The 22,897-nt window shown below is 44.1% G+C and overlaps 1 protein-coding gene across 3 annotated transcripts in view; it reads left to right on the forward strand.

Annotated features, from left to right (window-relative positions):
• Positions 1-22,897, forward strand: part of LOC124786830 (serine/arginine repetitive matrix protein 1-like) — a 631,128-nt gene that overhangs the window by 582,193 nt on the left and 26,038 nt on the right. For 2 of the 3 annotated variants that reach the window (XM_047254293.1, XM_047254294.1), the window contains exons 10-11: positions 13,383-13,520; positions 13,699-13,879. In XM_047254293.1, coding sequence (XP_047110249.1) covers positions 13,383-13,520; positions 13,699-13,879 — 319 coding nt within the window. The remainder of the gene's footprint in view (positions 1-13,382; positions 13,521-13,698; positions 13,880-22,897) is intronic. The other variant, XM_047254295.1, reaches the window with a different exon arrangement.

The raw sequence follows: 22,897 nt of genomic DNA on the forward strand, positions 1-22,897 counted from the left end.
GGCCCCTCGTGTCTATTATGTGTCCGATCCAGCTGATGTTCCTCTCAAGAGTTGTATTGGGAACAGCATTCCTCTCTCCTATTCTCAGTTCATCATCGTCTGTCACCCACTTGAACTCCTCTATTTCCCTTCAGCAACACATTTCAAAACTTTTTCTGCATTTTTCTCATGGTCCACGTCTCTGGTCTTTAATTCAAAGCTCCCTTAATTCCAACCTCAACTCCTTGTTGAATGCGACTCTTATTCCAATTTCATTTCGTCAGTGGTCTTTCTATGTTAGCAATCTTCTCAAGCACTTCAAGTGCTTCACATTCTCCAGTTCTCGATTGTCGACAGTAATCCTCAAAGGTTTTTCCCGTTTAGATATTCACATCACTTTAGATTTCTCAATGTGGATTAGCATCTCATATTCCCTTTGGGATTATACCTGCCGACTCGTCATATGTCACAGTCCTGTGTGATTTTTGGAGAGCATTTACTTACTTGATGATTTTAATGAGTCATCTTCATATCCTAAAGTTGCCATATCCGTTCAAAGTTTCCCTCGCGACCATTCTCCATACAGATTTAAGTCTTTCGGTGATAGACAACATCCTTACCTGATCCCTCTTCCCAATTCCACGCTGAAATTCAATCTCACCTTTTCTTTTTTACCCCGGCACAAGTTGAGAATTAGTCTCTAATCTCTTCAGTCTGTTCCTTGCTTTTGCAGGATGTTCATCAATTTATCCATCTGACTTTGCCGAAGGCCTTATGCCAGTCTATCAAACAAGAGCGAACTTCTTCGTTAATAGCAAAAACTCTGACAAAATACAGACCATGGGCATCGCGTTACTGGGTCCTTTTCTTTTCCTAGATCCCAACTGGTCTCTGCCATTACGTCTTCAATATTTTGTTCTAGACGTCTGTTGAGTATTCATCCAAAGATCGTCGCCACGTCTGATATCAGACTGACAGTTCTATAATCACAAAATTTGTTGATTTGTTGTTTCTTCTTGACATAAACCACTGAGGCGTCCAAAGAGTTCTTAGGCCATTCGCAGATTTCGTAGGTTTTGTTGACTAGTTGCGTCAGCGATTACAACCCTCCGTTTCCGACATCTTTCAGCAAATACACCGGCATGTCGCGGTCTCCTGTAGATTTCTTCATCTCCTTAATCGCTTTCTCTGCTTCGGCTGTCCGTATACTGGGACCTTTTCCGTCTCGTCAATAACCTCCTCTGCCTCATTTCGCTGTCTTGCGGACGACGTTTCTTATTGTACAGTCCCTTTGGGTATTCTTATATTTTCAGCACCTCCGCTTGTCCTAAACTTTTGTCCCCTGGAGTCATGTACTCCGAAGGTCCTTTGTTCCAAAATGGCTCTGAGCACTATAGGACTTAACATCTGAGGTCATGAATCCCCTAGAACTTAGAACTACTTAAACCTAACTAAGCTAAGGACATCACACACATCCATGCCCGAGGCAGGATTCGAACCTGCGACCGTAGCAGTCGCGCGGTTCCGACTGAAGCGCCTAGAACCACTCGGCCACCGCGGCCGGCGGTCCTTTGTTCTCGCTTCCTCCCGTCTTCTCCGTTTTCTGGCACATAGGGTCATACCTTCCGCTTCTTTGTAGTTCCCATATTTCGCCGCACATTTCTTCTATGTAATAGTCTTTCGCTTTGTCTGTTTATCTCGTGAGTGTGCTGTTAAGTTTTCTTTATTCTTATTAGTTAACAATTTCACGCTTCCTCCTTTCCTGGATCTTCCAGAGCATCTTATTGATGATTTAGGGTTTCCTTACTGTCTTTGGTTTCCTCACAACTTCACTCTTTCAGTATTCAACAATACCAGTGCCGGGTACTGGTATAAAAAACAGCCAATAACTTTTCTTTTAATGGATGTCATCCTCACCTTGGTATTTCAGGAAAATTTTATATTACGGGCCATGATTTCACCACCAATATTTAGCCATTTTCAAGAATAAAACTGAAAAATTGCAAGGACAAAGAATATATACTTAGTCCTATCACTTCAGTAACAATATCATCCAAGTGGCAGTTACAAAACTACGTATTACTCAGTTTTCGTGTTTGAACGCAGAAAAAAGTCACTTAAGTTACTTACTGCTGCCGATGACTATGAGAAACCTTATCTAAAGACCGAAGTTATTCGTAAAGCTGACACGGTAAGAAGTCCGAGGACATTTTATCCAAGTGAGAACAGACATCTCACAGAACTTTCCCTTGAATATACCCTAAGATGACTGTCAGAGAACCAGGCGGTATGGTACATAAATCCTAAATTACCCTTACGTTACTATCCGCGAGATATATTATATTCCTCCATGACCAAATAATTGAGTCCGCTCCCATTACTAAAGAAATTTATCTCGTCGCGTGTTAGTGCGATAGTAATTTTAGATAGTGATATCTTACGCGAAGCTAGTGGCAGTGTGCGACCTTATAACTACACACTTCTTTTATATGTTTCACTGGGGACAAATAATTTTGGTGACGGAATGTTCAATGTCTTTACATTGCAAGCGTGGATAAATAAGTTTTAAAAAATATCAGTATGTTCCTGACCTGTGTATAAAGTAACTAAATCTTTGTAATAGTTTTTTTTTTTGTATTATGCATTTGTTGTATGGACCATTTCCGGAAGCTATTAGAAATACCTTGAAGTAAATAATTATGATCTCTCATGTTTTCGTGGCATGATTGATTTATAGTATGCTGCTGGATGTTCTGCCAAGTTGTTTCCACTTTATGTACAATATTTCGATGAGCGACGCAGCTATCTTCTTTAGGCCCTGCGAGTTTTACTGTTATGGGTACCAACTGCCTTGAATGCAACCAGACTATGAACTACTGTTCGTCTCACACAACTATTCATAGCCGAGTTCGATTCCCGACGCTCACCACCCACTACGTCCTTTGATGCTCTTTTGCTTTCCAAGACTCGTACTTATACTCTGTGTTAATAAAATCTCTCAGAGTTTGTCTCTTCTGCTGGATGAAATGGCTAACGAGAGTTTAACAAAAATGGTGCCCTACTCTGTAACGTATCTTCCCTCCCTAGCAGATATTAATGTGCGGGATGTGTTTAAATCGTGTAAAAAGTAAGCAATGCATGAATAAAGATTTGCCGCGGAAAAGAGAAATCACAAATGCGATTTCACGATGTGGTTAGTACTAGAATACACATCGAAAAGCAGTCAGATTCTTTGTTGTGCAGTATCACTGTGATTATACTTTTAGGCCACTTTCGATGTATCACGCGCTAGTGGCTATTGTACACCATCATTTTTTGAAGGCTCGTTGACCGTGAAAGTACTATATTGACTTCCGGCATTAGTTGAGACTTCGTAGAAATAGATCTGCAGAGTCGTCATTTTCAGAATACGATACTTAAATAACACGTCGAAATAAGCATTCGGTCGTTCTACCTTCAAATAATGTGAGCACAATTCCCGACACGTTCACCTGAAAATATGACCTCAGCAAATAAAATTAATATCGTAGTGATAAAGGGTTTATATAAAAACTGCAAACACTCTTAACTACGAGTGGTCTAGCGGTTCTAGGCGCTCAGTCCGGAACCGCGGGACTGCTACGGTCGCAGGTTCGAATCCTGCCTCGGGCATGGATGTGTGTGATGTCCTTAGGTTAGTTAGGTTTAAGTAGTTCTAAGTTCTAGGGGACTGATGACCAAAATGTTAAGTCCCATAGCGCTCAGAGCCATTTTTGTTAACTACGAAAGTGATAAACATTATTAGATAAATCCGATATTTTACGGTGTTTGCAACATGTACGCCCTACAAATCTGAAAAGTTTGAAGAGAAGATTCTGAGGAACTTAACAAGAAGAGAAACTTCTCTTCCATGTCTTGCGTGTTTCAAAAAACTGAATATAATTACTGAGTTTCTTTAACACATTTTATATATAGCACAGTCCCGAGCGGCCAGCAAGAGACATTTTCAGAATACGATATCGGATGGGTGCTGCTACCAATGTTTATACTGATTTGTAACATAGTCGTTACAATTGGTTGTGTATGCAGCGACATAACTATAAAATTACACCACATTTGTGATTATTTAGTTTCCCGAAGATCCTGCAGATAAGAAACGTTGCGTTACAGGACGGTTTAGTTAATTTTCTGTTGTAACGTAGTGTAGACATTTACTGAGTAATGTCATTTTCCTTAAGTAACAAGAAATTGCTAGTGAACACCAGATGACCTGTCCAACAAAGCAGAATTTTGTTCGCTACAGTTTCAGCCAAATCAGTGAATATGGAACCTAGGAAACCTGTATGATATGTAATACCTACATTATTCGACGTCTCAGATAACCCATCACGACTTTAGCTTCAGGGGAAACCACACAGAGGCGATAGTAAATCGTCAAAAGCAATAAAACTGTTTCCAACACAGGAGAAACCAGTTCCACTACTAAATCTGAGCCACAAACGGCAAGAATCTTCACCACATTCGCGTTTGAAACAAAATTAATTACATTTACAAAAATATTCTTGTATTAGAAAGTCAAGGGAAGTGTAAGAAACGATGACTCATTGGACTCCATAAAAAATTTCTGAAGTGTCGAGGAAAGTGCATATGTTAATAATAACATCCACTACCAGAAATACATGCTTCTCAATAGTCTCTTACTATTAGAAGAGTAATCCTCCAATATGGACATACTCTAATGTACTTCTTCATGAATGAGTTGTAGCTTATGAAGCTGAATCAGTGTGATTCGGCTGTTGTTACATGTATTTCAAAATAATTCACGTCTATTGGTAACTAACTAAACACAATCACTATTCCGCTAATTAAGTGAAAAATAATTGAAAACAAACATTATCCTTACAATGGACGTGACTGTCTGTTTTCTCACCGCTTGGAGCACTAGAATAGCTCCAACTGTAAAACTGTAAAATGGTTCAAATGGCTCTGAGCACTATGTGACTTAACATCTTAGGTCATCAGTCCCCTAGAACTTAGAACTACTTAAACCTAACTAACCTAAGAACATCACACACATCCATGCCCGAGGCGGGATTCGAACCGGTGACCGTAGCAGTCCCGCGGTTCCGGACTGCGGCGCCTAGAACCGCACGGCCACCGCGGCCGGCTGTAAAACTGTAGCAAAGAAAACTTTTTTTTGTGGTAAGCCCAAACTACTGAGGTCATCGGTCCCTAGGCTTACACACTACTTAATCTAACTTAGATTATCTTACGCTAAGGACAACACCACACACACCCATTCCCGAGGGATGACTCTAGCCTCCGACCGTGGGGGGGGTGGGCGGGAGGGGGGGGCAGCCGTGCGAACCGTGGTAATCAGCCCTAAACGGCACGGCTAACCCGCGCGACAAAAACGGTAACAATTTTCGCACCAGAATGTGTTCTGGGCGTATTTAATAGACTGTGGTGTACACAATGCGATTGCAGCGCACCAAGTGGTCGGAATTTACGCTATTGAGCTAGGTGAGATCTTCTGAAAACAAAATTCTTAATTCTTTCTAACAGTCTGTAGAATTGTTTTTACAAAGGGGAAGGTTAGTAGCGCAAGAAATTGCAGCAACAACAAGAAACAACAAGAAGAAGACCCCACTTTTTTCTGACAACCCTACTAGGTGTGCACTGCTTCATTACCGAACAGTTTATTTACGAATTTCTTGTAACCTACAATATTTACTGCATACTATCGTGTCCTTTAAGAACAAAAAAATTGCTAGTAAACAGAAGAAGATCTGACCTTTTGCAGAAAGGCGTGGCGTATCTACACAGAAACGTAAATTTTACCTCACTACACTTGCAGTCAAATCAGTGAATGTCGAACGTAGGAAACGTATACGGCATGCAATACTAACTTCATTTAACGTAGCCGATAGGCTACCACAACTGTAGCTGAAAGAATAACCACACAGATATGGTAATAAAAGAAGAGAAGCAATAAAACTGTTTTCCAACAAAGAAGAAACCCAGTTCCTGAACGGTTGCCGCACCTGGGGTACAAACGGCAGTAATTTTCCAGACATTCGCTTCTGAAGCCAAAATAAATACATTTGCAAACCTACTTATGTAATAGAAAGGTACAATTAATATTCGATCTGTAATCTCCGGGGCTACAGGCACAATTGGCGACATGGATTTCTTAGAGACTGAAGATTTCTTTATGCGAACAATAAAAATAAAATAAAATAATACATATTATGCAAGATATGTTTCAACTAGGAGCATTATTGAAACTGAATGCGTCTACAGAATGAGATTTTCACTCTGCAGCGGAGTGTGCGCTGATATGAAACTTCCTGGCAGATTAAAACTGTGTGCCCGACCGAGACTCGAACTCGGGACCTTTGCCTTTCGCGGGCAGGTGCTCTACCATCTGAGCTACTGATGCACGACTCTCGCCCGGTATTCATTGTTTATTAATTTTCTGACATTTTTAATTCGATAGGCTCCTCATTTATGCTCTCCCAGACTCTTGGTGTTTGCATCACGATAGTGGCCTCGTCGCATTTGGTAGTTTGATTATATTGCAGAGGTGCTTAGGTTTGTTATACACACTGTGATCCTGGCATCCTTTCTTATCTCAACCACATGTCAGCAGAAAAGTAAGTTCGCCCTGTTTTCCAAGTTCCATCGAGAATATTATGTTCCAGAATCTCTGTAAGCTTTTCCGCTACATGTAGCCACAATACAAATGTGTCGTCCACGTACCGATAGAAGCACATTGGTTACAAAGTGACGGATACTAGTGCCCTCAACTCGAGAAATCAAACATTTTCAAACAAAACAGGCATCGACGAAGAATTACAATGCCTAGGAATAGCGTTCCGATAGGCTGAGTACTCAGATCGTCGCAGCTAAAATGAAGAACGCCTGACGAAGCGGTTATAACTGAGACCAAGAGTGAGAAGCTAAAGCCGCGAAGGGTATCGACGTTGTCAGGGGATTCCTATCACGGATCGCGCGGCTCCCCTCGCCGAAGGTTCGAGTCATCACTCTGGCATGGGCGTGTGTGTGTTGTCCTTAGCGTAAGTTAATCTAAGATTAAGTAGTGTGTAAGGTTAGGGACCGCTGACCTTAGCAGTTTGGTCCCATAAGATCTTACCACAAATTTCCAAATTTCTCCAGAGCAGCTGGAAATCGTTTATCTATCTTAAGCTGGCCGAATATATGGAGATATCGGTCTACTCCAACGGAAGCATGGCAACCATTGCTCTACACTCTCTCCAACTGAGGTAAAATATATTCCATGTAAAGCTATAGACGATTTAGGCCTCCGAATGCCGGATGTGTATCGTATTCCATGCGAATGTGGCATGACTTACATGGACCAGACTATCAGAACGTTCAAGGATAGAACTTAGGAATATTAGCGACAAATCCGACTAAAGAAACTAAGAAAAACAGGTGTCGCCCAGCCCTCCCTCGAATAATTTGATGAGACCAGTAAAGTAGTACAGATGCCAAGCTCCTGGGACAGCATAATTGCCGGCCGGTGTGGCCGAGCGGTTCTAGGCGCTTCAGTCTGGAACCGCGCGACCGCTACGGTCGCAGGTTCAAATCCTGCCTCGCGCATGGATGTGTGTGATGTCCTTAGGTTAGTTAGGTTTAAGTAGTTCTAAGCTCTAGGGGACTGATGACCTCAGATGTTAATTCCTATAGTGCTCAGAGCCATTTCAACCATTTGACAGCATAATAAAGGAGTCCATCGAAATAAAAATTCAGAAAATGGAATAAACAGGGAAGGTGGTTTCAGTTTAAATAAACTTGGGTTCCAACACTCAATTTATTAAAAACTCAGCGGGCATGACAACTACCACACTTGTCAAAAGCTGACAGAATTTGTGTTTCGCGGAATGCCAGTGGGAGTTCTGAGACACAAAAGAGAGTTGAATAGTTTAGTTGGCCTCAGGAACCGTAATCGACAATAAACAGCTGCAAGTAATAAACAACTGGTCGTATGATATTTCAAGGCCTGCGTTATTGTGATTACTATGCAAGGTTCCTTTGGACGTGCATGTATGTCGAAAGGAACAGTCCTCCTTTGTACATTCATGTATGTCCTAAGGAACAGTCACTGCGGCGACCACACCAGTTACGAAACACATCAAATGAATTCGCAATTCCGAACAAGGACTGCGAATGACGACAACGAAAATCATTGCCGGACCGGCAGATCTTACGTATGTCGTCAAGCATGCGTCAACAGTTCAGTTTGGTTGGATTCCAGGCAGTCAGTTCACATAGGGTAATAGCAAAACTCTCAGTACGTGGAGGTAATGTTGGGTCGGTGGTCGATTTGATTGGGTTAATAGGGAGGCAAAGACCAAACAGCGAGGTCATCGGTCTCATCGGATAAGGGAAGGAATTCGGCCGTGCCCTGTCAAATGAACCATCCAGGCATGTGCTTGAAGTGATTTAGGGCAATCACGAAAAATCTACATCAGGATGGCGTGACGCGGTATTGAACCGTCGTCCTCCCAAATACGAGTCCAGTGTGCTAACCATTGCGCAACCTCTTTCGGTGGTGGTCGATACGTGCAAAAAATGGAAACAACAACTTGGAAGCACGCCCGGAAACTTGATATTTAGGTAAAGAGTTGTGTGGCATCGTTCAGCGGTAGATACATGATGGCTATTACGACGCCTAGTAGATACGGTTTTATTCCAGCACGTAAAAATGGCTCTGAGCGCTATGGGATTGAACATCTGTCGTCATAAGTCCCCTAGAACTTTTTTCTTAAATTAAAAAGAAAAAATTAAAAAAAACCTAGAACTTAGAACTACCTAAACCTAACCAGCCTAAGGACATAACACACATCCATGCCCGAGGCAGGATTCGAACCTGCGACCGTAGCAGCCTCGCGGTTCGGGACTGAAGCGCCTAAAACCTCTCGGCCACCAAGGCAGGCCCAGCGCGAACAGTTGCTTATTATGACGCTTATGTGAGAGTTGGTTTTAAGCATATCTTTTGATGTATACTGAGTGTGCTGTCATGGTAGTCTCTAAGTTTTGTAGAATGAAACACGGTGCAAGCATATAGCCTATTGCTATGAATAACACCATGGCGAGTCCGGTATGGCGCCTCTGTCCGACGAATGGACCACCATCGACCATTTCGCATGATCTCACTTCATGAAACACTGCGATGAGGGTTGAAATTTAATCCAGAACATTTGTTGAAAGTCTGGAACTATACGCCACTGCGTGTCCTCCCGGTACCAGCCTAACACCGGCAGTGATAATTTCCTCGACTACCAGCATTCGCGCTGAGTCGAACGCCGCAGCAAGGGACTGCGTTAGCGAACGCGGCAACGGAGTCTGGGATCCGTGGAAAATGTCGTTTTTGTGGACCTACATAATGATACCTAGCATTTATGTTCAGTTTGTACAAGTCGCTTTCCATGCAGGTCCCATTGAGTTCACATACATTTGCATACATTCGCTCCAGTGCCGAAGTTTTATGCATTTATTTTCTGGTTGGGCTGTTCAGGAGACTCCCCGTTTTTGTCGTCCAGCGAAGAGGCAGAACGGATTTGCAGTAAACTGTTCTCCCATTGCCATTTAATTATTTGGTTTCTCTGAAATTCATTACTGCCTCTGGACACATTTTAACGTTAAAACGAAATCCACAATATTACGCAACTACAAACATTTTTTATTTTGTGTGTCGGTATTATTTATTATATTCTGTGGTGGACGAGATATAGAGTGATGGAAATGGAAAGTATTATTCACGAATGATACACTAACTGAAAACTAACAAGCAGAGACGCTAGTATTTGAATGCCTGTCGGGTTCGTTACTTAAAAGTTCATTGTTATGCGAGCTTTTTTCCAGTTTTTTTCAGTATAAAAGTAAACCATTCCTGCAGATGCAGAATCGTTTGCTTCTAACTTAATTGGAAAATTTCAGGGGGGGACAGACAACATAACACCTCAGACAATACGCAAGTGTAAATTATCGCTAGCTTTCAGCTTCTGAGAAAGGTCGAATCAGTGGTAATAGAGACAAGGAGTCATCACAGCTGACTGATGCAATAAGCACAATTGTGGAAGGAAAGAAGGGAAAGCACGTGTCCTTCCTGAAGCACTACTACAAGACAGGACAGTAGCATTGTTCGACTGGCTCTGAGCAACGTACGGATTACAACAGCAGCGGTTACAGACACTGTGTCAGCATGAACTGGCGGTAACAGCTTACTGAAGGACAGATTGAAAACTCGAACAGGTTTCTGTTGCTTGAGCCTCACACTGTATCACAGACAAAACGGCTCTGAGCAGTATGGGACTTAACATCTGAGGTCATCAGTCCCCTAGAACTTAGAACTACTTAAACCTAACTAAGGACAACACACACATCCATGCCCGAGGCAGGATTCGAACCTGCGACCGTAGCATCAGCGCGCTTCCGGACTGAAGCGCCTAGAACCACTCGGCCACAACGGCCGGCTATCTAGCAAACTTCATGAACGGATATAGTACGTTTTTTAGGCATTCCTCAAGATAACGTTCGAAGGTAGTTTGCTTCGTTGCCACAACTAATACAACTGTGTATTTATACCCGTGGAGTCACACCTCGCACTATGATGATCGACAACAGTCGGAATGGAATGGAAGTTGTACCATTTAATACTCGTCATGCGATGTAATCGAATTAAAATCAAATGTTATTGAGTGAATTAGATTATGAAACGAGGTACTTAAAGTAGTAGGGTTCCCGGGTTCGATTCCCGGCGGGGTCATGGATTTTCTCTGCCTCGTGATGACTGGGTGTTGTGTGCTGTCCTTAGGTTAGTTAGGTTTAAGTAGTTCTAAGTTCTAGGGGACTGATGACCATAGCTGTTAAGTCCCATGGTGCTCAGAGCCATTTGAACTTTAAGTAGTAGATGAGCTTTGCTGTTAGGGCAGCAAAACAACTTACGATGGACGAAGTAGACAGAACATAATATGTACACTGGCGTTTTCAAAAAAATACTTTCTGAAGAAGAGAAATTTGTTAGCATGGAATATTGATTTAAGTGTTAGAAAGTGATTTAATGGAATGTAGCCATGTATGTATTCGGTCTCCAAAAATGACATACGGCAGGGAGAGCGGTGTGGTGACCACATGCCCCTCCATATCCACATCCAGTGACGGCTATGAGCTGAGAATGACACGGCGGTCGGTCGGTACCGTTTGGCCTTCATGGCCTGTTTGGGAGGAGTTTAGTTTTTTTTTTTTTTCAGTCATGTATGGAAGTCAAACATGGACGGTAAACAGCTAGACAAGAAGAGGATAGAAGATTTTTAAATGGAGAATACTTAAGATTAGACGGGTAGCTCACTTAACGGATGAGATGACATTGAACAGAACTTGGGAGGAAAGAAATTTGTGACACAATCTGACTAGAATAAGTAATCGGTTGATATGACACATTTTGAGACATCAAGGGATCACCAGTTTAGAATTGATGGGAAGTGTGGGCGGGTAAAAATCGTAGAGGAAGTCCAAGAGATCATTAGAGTAAGCAAATATACAGGGTGTTTCAAAAATGACCGGTATATTTGAAACGGCAATAAAAACTAAACGAGCAGCGATAGAAATACACGGTTTGTTGCAATACGCTTGGGACAACAGTACATTTTCAAGCGGACAAACTTTCGAAATCACAGTAGTTACAATTTTCAACAACAGATGGCGCTGCAAGTGATGTGAAAGATATAGAAGACAACGCAGTCTGTGGGTGCGCCATTCTGTACGTCGTCTTTCTGCTGTAAGCGTGTGCTGTTCACAACGTGCAAGTGTGCTGTAGACAACATGATTTATTCCTTAGAACAGAGGATTTTTCTGGTGTTGGAATTCCACCGCCTAGAACACAGTGTTGTTGCAACAAGACGAAGTTTCCAACGGAAGTTTAATGTAACCAAAGGACCGAAAAGCGATACAATAAAGGATCTCTTTGAAAAATTTCAACGGACTGGGAATGTGACGGATGAACGTGCTGGAAAGGTAGGGCGACCGCGTACGGCAACCACAGAGGGCAACGCGCAGCTAGTGCAGCAGGTGATCCAACAGCGGCCTCGGGTTTCCGTTCGCCGTGTTGCAGCTGCGGTCCAAATGACGCCAACGTCCACGTATCGTCTCATGCGCCAGAGTTTACACCTCTATCCATACAAAATTCAATCACGGCAACCCCTCAGCGCCGCTACCATTGCTGCACGAGAGACATTCGCTAACGATATAGTGCACAGGATTGATGACGGCGATATGCATGTGGGCAGCATTTGGTTTACTGACGAAGCTTATTTTTACCTGGACGGCTTCGTTAATAAACAGAACTGGCGCATATGGGGAACCGAAAAGCCCCATGTTGCAGTCCCATCGTCCCTGCATCCTCAAAAAGTACTGGTCTGGGCCGCCATTTCTTCCAAAGGAATCATTGGCCTATTTTTCAGATCCGAAACGATTACTACATCACGCTATCTGGACATTCTTCGTGAATTTGTGGCGGTACAAACTGCCTTAGACGACACTGCGAACACCTCGTGGTTTATGCAAGATGGTGCCCGGCCACATCGCACGGCCGACGTCTTTAATTTCCTGAATGAATATTTCGATGATCGTGTGATTGCTTTGGGCTATCCGAAACATACAGGAAGCGGCGTGGATTGGCCTCCCTATTCGCCAGACATGAACCCCTGTGACGTCATTCTGTGGGGACTCTTGAAAGACCAGGTGTACCGCCAGAATCCAGAAACATTTGAACAGCTGAAGCAGTACATCTCATCTGCATGTGAAGCCATTCCGCCAGACACGTTGTCAAAGGTTTCGGGTAATTTCATTCAGAGACTACGCCATATTATTGCTACGCATGGTGGATATGTGGAAAATATCGTACTATAGAGTTTCCCAGACCGCAGCGCCATCTGTTGTTGAAAATTGTAACTACTGTAATTTCGAAAGTTTGTCTGCCTGAAAATGTACTGTTGTCCCAAGCATATTGCAACAAACGGTGTATTTCTATCGCTGCTCGTTTAATTTCGATTGCCGTTTCAAATATACCGGTCATTTTTGAAACACCCTGTAGAAGGATGTAAGTTCCAGTAGTAAGTCGGAGATGAAGAGGTTTGCACAGGATACTGTAACGTGGAGAGCTGCATCAAACCAGTTTCGGACTGAAGACCATAACGACATAAGGTGTGATGAACATTCCCACAAAATCCGGAAAATACGGGACTGCTGCTCTATCATGCTCCATCAGTGTAATTTTAGAATGCATCCAGTAATTTGTAAGCGATCAGCACTAACCTGCGCTGCTTCACTAGTGCGAGTCAGTACGTCAGTTGTGAGGTATGTTTAGTAGAGTACAGTGAGGTTGCTTGTGCATGCAGGCCGGACAGCGGCCTAGTTCCGCCCCCGCCAATGCCTGCTACGCCACCGCCCACGCCGCCGCCGCCTCCCTGTCGCAGCACGGCCGCCACGCCGGTCAGCGCAGCAGGCGCCGCCCACAACCCGCCGCCCACTCAGAGGTAACAGACAAACCCAATCTGTCGTCATGGCTATACTGTTCCCTTTTGAAATCATGTCCACTCGTTCGTGATCAGATTGTATTAGTGACACGCATTTTCATATCATCAAGAGCTTTTGTTTTCTTCCGAGACATTGCTATTTACACTTCGCTGCTGCAAATGCTGTTCGCTTCTGCAGCCGACACTTCGCGTACCACAGAGTAACCGAGGCGCAGTCCGTGGCCGCCGCCAGCCACCACCAGGAGGCGTTCGTCGCCGTGTCCATGGTGGAGCTGCCTGGCAACCACTCGCGGAATCACTCCAACAAAAACCATGACCAGACACAGCAGCAGCAGCAGCACCAGCACGTCTCACCCGAGGTATGATCAACAGCGTGTGTACAGTAGCTAGCGGCCGCGCGGGATTAGCCGAGCGGTCTGGGGCGTTGCAGTCATGGACTGTGCGGCAGGTCCCGGCGGAGGTTCGAGTCCTCCCTTGGATATGGGTGTGTGTGTTTGTCCTTAGAATAATTTAGGATAAGTAGTGTGTAAGCTTACGGACTGATGACCTTAGCAGTTAAGTCCCAGGAGATTTCACACACATTTGAACATTTTAGTAGCTAGCGTAATTAAAAATAGTTTTGCTAAAATCACGCTTTCACTGCTGATCAGATAAAATATAGGACCTAAGAAAACTAACCGAGAACTGTTAATAGCTGAAATCAAAAGTATAGGTTTCTAGAAGCACATCACTGGGAAAACATTCTAGCATCTTGGAACTTTGTTGGAGAATATACCTTCTATTGAGGGGATAAGATCTGTTCTCATTTTTAAGCTTCAGAAGACTCAAACATTTTATAAAACTATAACAAATATGAATCAAATTTACAGTAATTTATCACATACATGATGCTCTTTCTCTGTCTCTCTCTCTCTCTCTCTCTTTCTCTCTCTTTTTCTCTCTTCTCTCTCTAACACACACACACACACATTGTTTACGTTTCTTTCCTTCGAGCTCCATCCCTAGAAAATACAGTTAAGCATCAAACATTTACGTTAATATTTAACTTTTTGGCTAGTTAGTTGTAAAGAAATCTTTATGCAAGACCTCCTCTTTCTGGCCATATTATGCTGAATGAAATTGATCTTGCTATCTGCAGTACTTGACCTGGCTACATAGAAGTCGAGAGGCACTGTTTGTTAACAGCGTTGGGTATGTATAGTACATCTCCATTTGTTCAAGAAGATAAACGTTTCGTATGCCCCAATGTGATACTAGATAGGGTGATTCAGCTGCCCCAAATACTGGGTTTTCTTTAGATCGCCACACCTTCAAATACCATGTGTGATATTTTCATATTCTTTCAGTCGCTACTCGCAAACCACTAGACCTACAGAAAAAATTAAAGGGACGTTTTTGTAGGAAATTTAATGTAGTTAAAATTTGTACAGCGATTCGTCTTCGTTGAAGGGCACGGTTTTCGGGTTATTCAAGATAATTGAATTTATAGATGGCTTTTGAATGTTTCTCTTGGATAATTTCAAAACTATGTAATCTAGTGGAAACGTATTCCGGTAAAAATTTTAGCTGCATTAAATGTCCTACGAAAAGGCCATGTTAATTTTTTAAGTAGCGCTAATAGTCTGTTCGTAGCGAACGAGAGAATACGAAAATCTTCCACATGATATTTGAAGGTGTTGCGGATTTCATAAAACCCAGCGTTATGGGCAGCTGATTAACCCCGTATACTGAAAACATCAAGTTACAAGAACTACAATTGCTGTTATGAAAGTTCCTGACGGGTTAAGACTGTATGCCAGACTGGAAGTCGAACCTTAGTTGTCAGACTAGAAGTCAAAACTTGGGTCTGATCCCTCCGTGAACAAGTGCTCTGCCGACTTAGCTATCCAAGAAAGGCTCACGGCACCCTCTCCTTCACTGCCCCTGACCACACTGCTTCACACCCGCCAGCACCTCTTTCTTCTACTTTCCAAACTTTACAGTAACTGTCCTGTATACCTCGCGGAATTAGCACTCCTGGAAGAAACGGTATTGTGGAGACAGGATCTAGCCGCAGCCTTGAGCACAGTTTTCAAAATGTATTTTCACCCTGCTGTGGAGTGTGCGCTTATCTGAATCTACCTGGCGGATTGAAACTGTGTGCCACATTCGGACTCGCTGTTGGGAATTTTGGGACAGGCCCTTTTCAGTGAACCGGACATGCACGAACAAAATGTCCCATCTACCGGCAACAAAAACAGACACTAAATCGTTGTCGCCGGGCATTGTCGAATTTTGGTTAGACCGAACGATCACTTGCTCCCAATCAACCAAAAGATGATTATCAGCGTAACTAAGTCCTTCAATGCTGCAAACCAAAGCGCTTAATTGATCAAAGGGAATGGGCTTACAAGAACAGGAGATGCAAGATCGATTCTCGGGCCTCATCCCTTCCAGTATGTTACCAACAATTTGTCCCTCGGGAACTTGCAGTTCTAAGGCCAAAACAGAGGTCCTAAACCGCTTTTAATAGTTACTCAAGGCCTCATTACTTGATTGCACTGACACTGCAGCTCGTTGTTCAAACAGGATGACAGCTTGAAACAGATCACCCGTTGACACAACTCCTTCAACCCTTTTACCTCGCGCAAATTATCAACAAATATTTGACTCAGTGTTTCGCTAGTTGACTGATTCTGTAACCGAAGAACCTGATCATGAGGCAAATTCAATGCGTTCGCATGACGCTCAAATCTAACCGAAAGCCATGAAACCACGTTGATGTCGCTCACCGACTCAGTGGGCTATTTATCAATTTCCCTCAATAAAATTCCTATAGGGTGTGGTAGTTTACTGAAATTACTCGTAAAAAGGGACTGAGCTCAAGAAAACGCCTGACTAGGATTACTCAAACGGACTTAAGTATCAGAAACCTGGTCCCCACTCGAGGTTGCTACATCCTCTAACGCAAACTGATTTGCAACATCTTGCACTTCGGTAACCTGACCCTGCCGTTGTTGAATAATTTACAACCGTTTGGCATCAGGCTTAAAATGGCCAAAATCATTAATCCGATTATCCCAACGCAAAATCAGTGCCTGAAGGCCAGCGAGTTGTTTACAAGTGGGACAAGCGCCGTCAAGAAAATCGATGTTCAGAACTACACTGGCAAATGCAGCAGTATAATGCGGCATCGCGTCTCCTGCCTGTGAGGTAACGGGAGAATTGTGGCGCCCTGAAAATATTCTAAGCTCGGAGTTGGCGTGGCCGCACGGGCCGCTCGGCGGGAGCGGGCTGCTCGGCAGGCCGACCACGTGGTGCCGGACGTTGGCCGAAGCAAGATTTGTCCAGTGCGAGCTGGTGGCTGGGAATTCCATGTTGACACTATGTCGATGAAAGAGACTTGCATGCCGGGCGTGCCAAAGATGGTGGACTTTGTGAAACCTTAATGGCAGACATTTCACAATTCGTATAGAAATTAATAGTAGCCAGAGGAATCATGATACCTCAAAAAGAAACATGTACTTCACCATTATTTGCAAGACGATTGTGATGGTGTAATCAGAGTTTCAATATCTTTATTAGTTTAAAGTTTAGTATCGGACTGTAAATTATACAAGTAACACCCAGCAACGGATTTCCAGAATCTAAGCGGTTCATCCGATTTTGTCGCTCGACGTGTCTTTAGAAAGCTGTTAGTGTAAACCTAAATTGATATAAATTACAGGTATGTAGCTTGAATAGTACATGAGTTATTGGAGGTCAAATTGGCCGATTACTATTGATCACGTCAGGCCATCAGTATGAGGTGCATTCAAGTTCTAAGGCCTCCGATTTTTTTTTCTCCGGACTGGAAAGAGATAGAAACATGCGCATTGTTTTAAAATGAGGCCGCGTTCATTGTCAATACGTCCCAGAGATGGCAGCACCGTACGGCAGATGGAATTTTACCGCCAGCGGCGAGAATGAGAACTGTTTTAAATACTTAAAATGGCGACGTTTTCCTTACTTGAACAGCATGCAATCATTCGTTTTCTGAATTTGCCTGGTGTGAAACTAATTGAAATTCATCTTCAGTTGAAGGAGACATGTGGTGATGGAGTTATGGATGTGTCGAAAGTGTGTTCGTGGGTGCGACAGTTTAATGAAGGCAGAACATCATGTGACAACAAACCGAAACAACCACGGGCTCGCACAAGCCAGTGTGACGATGCGATCGAGAAAGTGGAGAGAATTGTTTTGGGGGACTGTTGAACAGATCGCCTCCAGAGTTGGCATTTCTGTGGGTTCTGTGCACACAATCCTGCATGACGGCCTGAAAATGCGAAAAGTGTCATCCAGGTGGGTGCCACGAATGCTGACGGACGACCACATGGCTGCCCGTGTGGCATGTTGCTAAGCAATGTTGACGTGCAACGACAGCATGAATGGGACTTTCTTTTCGTCGGTTGTGACAATGGATGAGACGTGGATGCCATTTATCAATCCAGAAACAAAACGCCAGTCAGCTCAATGGAAACACACAGATTCACCGCCACCAAAAAAATTTCGGGTAACCGCCAGTGCTGAAAAAAATGATGGTGTCCATGTTCTGGGACAGCGAATCCTTACCCATTGCGTTCCAAATGGCACTACGGTAACAAGTGCATCCTACGAAAATGTTTTGAAGAACAAATTCCTTCCTGCACTGCAACAAAAACGTCTGGGAAGGGCTGCGCGTGTGCTGTTTCATCAAGACAACGCACCCGCACTTCGAGCTAACATTACGCAACAGTTTCTTCGTGATAACAACTTTGAAGTGATTCCTCATGCTCCCTACTCACCTGACCTGGCTCCTAGTGACTTTTGGCTTTTTCCAACAACGAAAGACACTCTCCGTGGCCGCACATTCACCAGCCGTGCTGCTATTGCCTCAGCGATTTTCCAGTGGTCAAAACAGACTCCTAAAGAAGCCTTCGCCGCTGCCATGGAATCATGGCGTCAGCGTTGTGAAAAATGTGTACGTCTGCAGGGCGATTACGTCTAAATGAGTAGTTAATTAGAAAAAAAATCGGAGGCCTTAGAACTTGAATGCACATCGTACTACACAGTTAGACGAAGAAACGATAGCAGCATGTTTATAAATATATTTATTCATCTATGTCTTCGTTTATATCCTAGATATACTATTCATGAAGAAATTGGTCAATTATTTACTGTGTTTAGAAAACACAGAAACATTAAGCTACAGGCCTACTTTGTTTCTATTCTTTTGATATATTTTTATAAAATCGTTTATATATTTAATAATGTGTGTTAGAGCGTGTTTATGGTCCACCCGTAGGAATATTTATTTAATTTCAAGTTATTTAAATGTAAATCCAGTATTTCGTATGTGCTTCAATATGTCTGTGAATGTACGTTGACTTGGAGACATGGAGGGAGCGCTATCGCCAATCAAAGCGCTCATTACTAAGGGAGGCAACTACCAAAGTGAATGGAGGGGTAGTTCTGAAGAGTGCGGCGCGAAAGACGGTACGCGAGAGGACACGGCTGAGTGCTGGACGTGACACTGCAACGGATGCACGGTCGCGGCAGAGACTTGGAGAGTGTGGAGCGGTTTGCGCGTGGTCGTGACAGATAGAAATACTTCGGAGTGCCGACTTGTGCACTTGTGGGATTTCCGTGGCATCTACAGTGAAGACGTAGTGAGCGTCTCGAAGTGAATATCTCACGAGCTACGTTGTCGTTCATAATTAACTATGTGCAGTAGGAATATATTGTTTCCCTGTTATTCAACTTATGTTTTATTTAACTGCTGGACCATCGAAACCAATAAGTGATTTCCAGAAATATACCGCATTCTCAAAAGTAATTCTATTATCGCACTCATCATTTTAAGTCGTTAAAATAGTCACGTCCATTATAATTATCCGGGATGTTATGCCGTGGTCGCCAGTGTGTGTGTCGGGCCTTCCATCAAGCTACGGACCCCCTTGAAGATGTCTCCCGCAGTCGGAGACGAAACGTTGGGAATCACCACAGAATTCATCAACCGACCACGGCATAACAGCCCGGATAATTATAATGGACATGATATTTCCGGCCGTGAAAATTTACATTTTAGTATTGTTAAAATAGTACCTGCAGATTTTATTTAATTGCAATCTTTCATTTATAAATTTCTATATTAATTCGCAATTTCCGAGTGATAAGAACCTTCAGCCATTCGATTCATGTGTGTATTCATATTGTATACTGTAGACTCAGCAGTATTTGGCTTGTAATGCGGCAACTATGAATCCCAGCCCATAGACAACGAAACCAGCCAAAACTTTTAATATTTGAACTATGAATCGGAGGGTATGTAGTTGAGGGCCAATACATTACTCATTTTTACTTATTTGAAAGCCTGCATGCCTCACCAACAGTTTCTGCGGTGACGCCGATGAGCTTATCCAAAGCCGCTCTCACTCGAGCTGTAAGACCAGGAAACGCTGTCCTCGTCAATTTGAGAGCGAATCTTAGCTTCGTAGACGATCTACTCTTTCCTTAACAAGTTGAGCCCCGGACAAGGCCGCGCCTCCATGGTGAACTTTGGCTTGAAATTAACAAATATATAACTGACAGTATTTTACCTTAACCACTATATCACTAAATAAACAATCAAGGTCACAGATACTTAAACTCCCCACCGTCACTCCCCCACAGTAATAAAAACTACGATCTGAGTAACTAGAGCCCTCTTGGTATGCAGGTGACATTCTCTGACGTTTGGAACGTAAGAGATGAGGTACTGGCTGAAATAAAGCTACGTGGGCGGACCATGAACCGCGCTTCGAGAGCTCCGTCGACAGAGTACGTGTAGCGAAATGGTAAGGTCCTCGTTTCGAGTCCCGGTCAGGTACACAGATTTCATCTGCCAGGTAATTTCAGAACATCTCACATTGTGCTGCAGAGTGTGTATTCATTCTGAAAACTAGACTTGCTATATGCATCTCATAAACATGACCCTTCATGTCACTTCCATGTGTCACACATACCGCAAAGCACACAAAATATTATTAGATAAAGCTATATGAAACTCTGCAAAAATTTGGTTTCATGTTTAACGATCCTCTGCTAATTCAGTACGTAGAAAATGCTTACTGCCCGTGACATTTCTTGAGAGTGCACAATACTGTAACGAAAATGTATAATCATTTTAAGAGAGACATCAACACATTTTATAAAATGTAGTTAAATTAACGTGTATATGGTGTCAGTTCGTCTGGGGTTCGGCGTCGTACTAGTTCCGACTATCAGATCCCGGGTTCTTATTAATACAGGCGTAAATCAATTGTTTTTGTTTTCAGAATATTAGGTTTTATTTTCATTATGCGTGAACAAAACCACACTCATAAACACAGCTCAGTGTCACAAGATAAACATACACTCCTGGAAATTGAAATAAGAACACCGTGAATTCATTGTCCCAGGAAGGGGAAACTTTATTGACACATTCCTGGGGTCAGATACATCACATGATCACACTGACAGAACCACAGGCACATAGACACAGGCAACAGAGCATGCACAATGTCGGCACTAGTACAGTGTATATCCACCTTTCGCAGAAATGCAGGCTGCTATTCTCCCATGGAGACGATCGTAGAGATTCTGGATGTAGTCCTGTGGAACGGCTTGCCATGCCATTTCCACCTGGCGCCTCAGTTGGACCAGCGTTCGTGCTGGACGTGCAGACCGCGTGAGACGACGCTTCATCCAGTCCCAAACATGCTCAATGGGGGACAGATCCGGAGATCTTGCTGGCCAGGGTAGTTGACTTACACCTTCTAGAGCACGTTGGGTGGCACGGGATACATGCGGACGTGCATTGTCCTGTTGGAACAGCAAGTTCCCTTGCCGGTCTAGGAATGGTAGAACGATGGGTTCGATGACGGTTTGGATGTACCGTGCACTATTCAGTGTCCCCTCGACGATCACCAGTGGTGTACGGCCAGTGTAGGAGATCACTCCCCACACCATGATGCCGGGTGTTGGCCCTGTGTGCCTCGGTCGTATGCAGTCCTGATTGTGGCGCTCACCTGCACGGCGCCAAACACGCATACGACCATCATTGGCACCAAGGCAGAAGCGACTCTCATCGCTGAAGACGACACGTCTCCATTCGTCCCTTCATTCACGCCTGTCGCGACACCACTGGAGGCGGGCTGCACGATGTTGGGGCGTGAGCGGAAGACGGCCTAACGGTGTGCGGGACCGTAGCCCAGCTTCATGGAGACGGTTGTGAATGGTCCTCGCCGATACCCCAGGAGCAACAGTGTCCCTAATTTGCTGGGAAGTGGCGGTGCGGTCCCCTACGGCACTGCGTAGGATCCTACGGTCTTGGCGTGCATCCGTGCGTCGCTGCGGTCCGGTCCCAGGTCGACGGGCACGTGCACCTTCCGCCGACCACTGGCGGCAACATCGATGTACTGTGGAGACCTCACGCCCCACGTGTTGAGCAATTCGGCGGTACGTCCACCCGGCCTCCCGCATGCCCACTATACGCCCTCGCTCAAAGTCCGTCAACTGCACATACGGTTCACGTCCACGCTGTCGCGGCATGCTACCAGTGCTAAAGACTGTTGTGGAGCTCCGTATGCCACGGCAAACTGGCTGACACTGACGGCGGCGGTGCACAAATGCTGCGCAGCTAGCGCCATTCGACGGCCAACACGGCGGTTCCTGGTGTGTCCGCTGTGCCGTGCGTGTGATCATTGCTTGTACAGCCCTCTCGCAGTGTCCAGAGCAAGTATGGTGGGTCTGACACACCGGTGTCAATATGTTCTTTTTTCCATTTCCAGGAGTGTATATTCAGGTCGAACGCAGAGACTTGAAAATAGTTTTACTGTCTCTTCCAAAACCACTGTGTACAAAGAGAGTCAGTTGCTGCTAATTCTTTCAGCAGCAAAACGAGTGTAACGCGATAGGCGGCAAGCGATGACACTACGAGAGCTGCCCAGAAGGTAAAGCACCGCACTTTTTTCTCAGCCTAAAACAATGTTATGAATGGGAAACGTTAGGTATGTAATATTTAAAGTCTCCTGAGTGAGCGCGCCAGGTTTCCGTCTCTTCCGAAGGATAGCGTAGCTGCAGACAGTTTCAAAGGGGCGTCTGTACGTCACGTACGTTACATGCAACGTGCCGTCATTGAATTTTTCGCTGCAGAGAAAGAAACTGTGGGGAATATTCGCAAAGGCTTGTGCAAGATATATGGAACATCTGCTGTCGACAGACGTACAGTTAGTCTTTGGGCACGGAGGGTGATATCATCAGAAGGCGCTTCGGCGGAGCTCCACGATTTGGAGCGGTCGAGACCATCCACTGCTGTCACACCTGACATGTTGCAGCAAACTGATGTGGCCGCTCGCGAG

The sequence above is a fragment of the Schistocerca piceifrons genome, chromosome 1 (genome assembly GCF_021461385.2).
Source record: "Schistocerca piceifrons isolate TAMUIC-IGC-003096 chromosome 1, iqSchPice1.1, whole genome shotgun sequence".
NCBI classification, from domain to species: Eukaryota; Metazoa; Arthropoda; class Insecta; order Orthoptera; family Acrididae; genus Schistocerca; species Schistocerca piceifrons.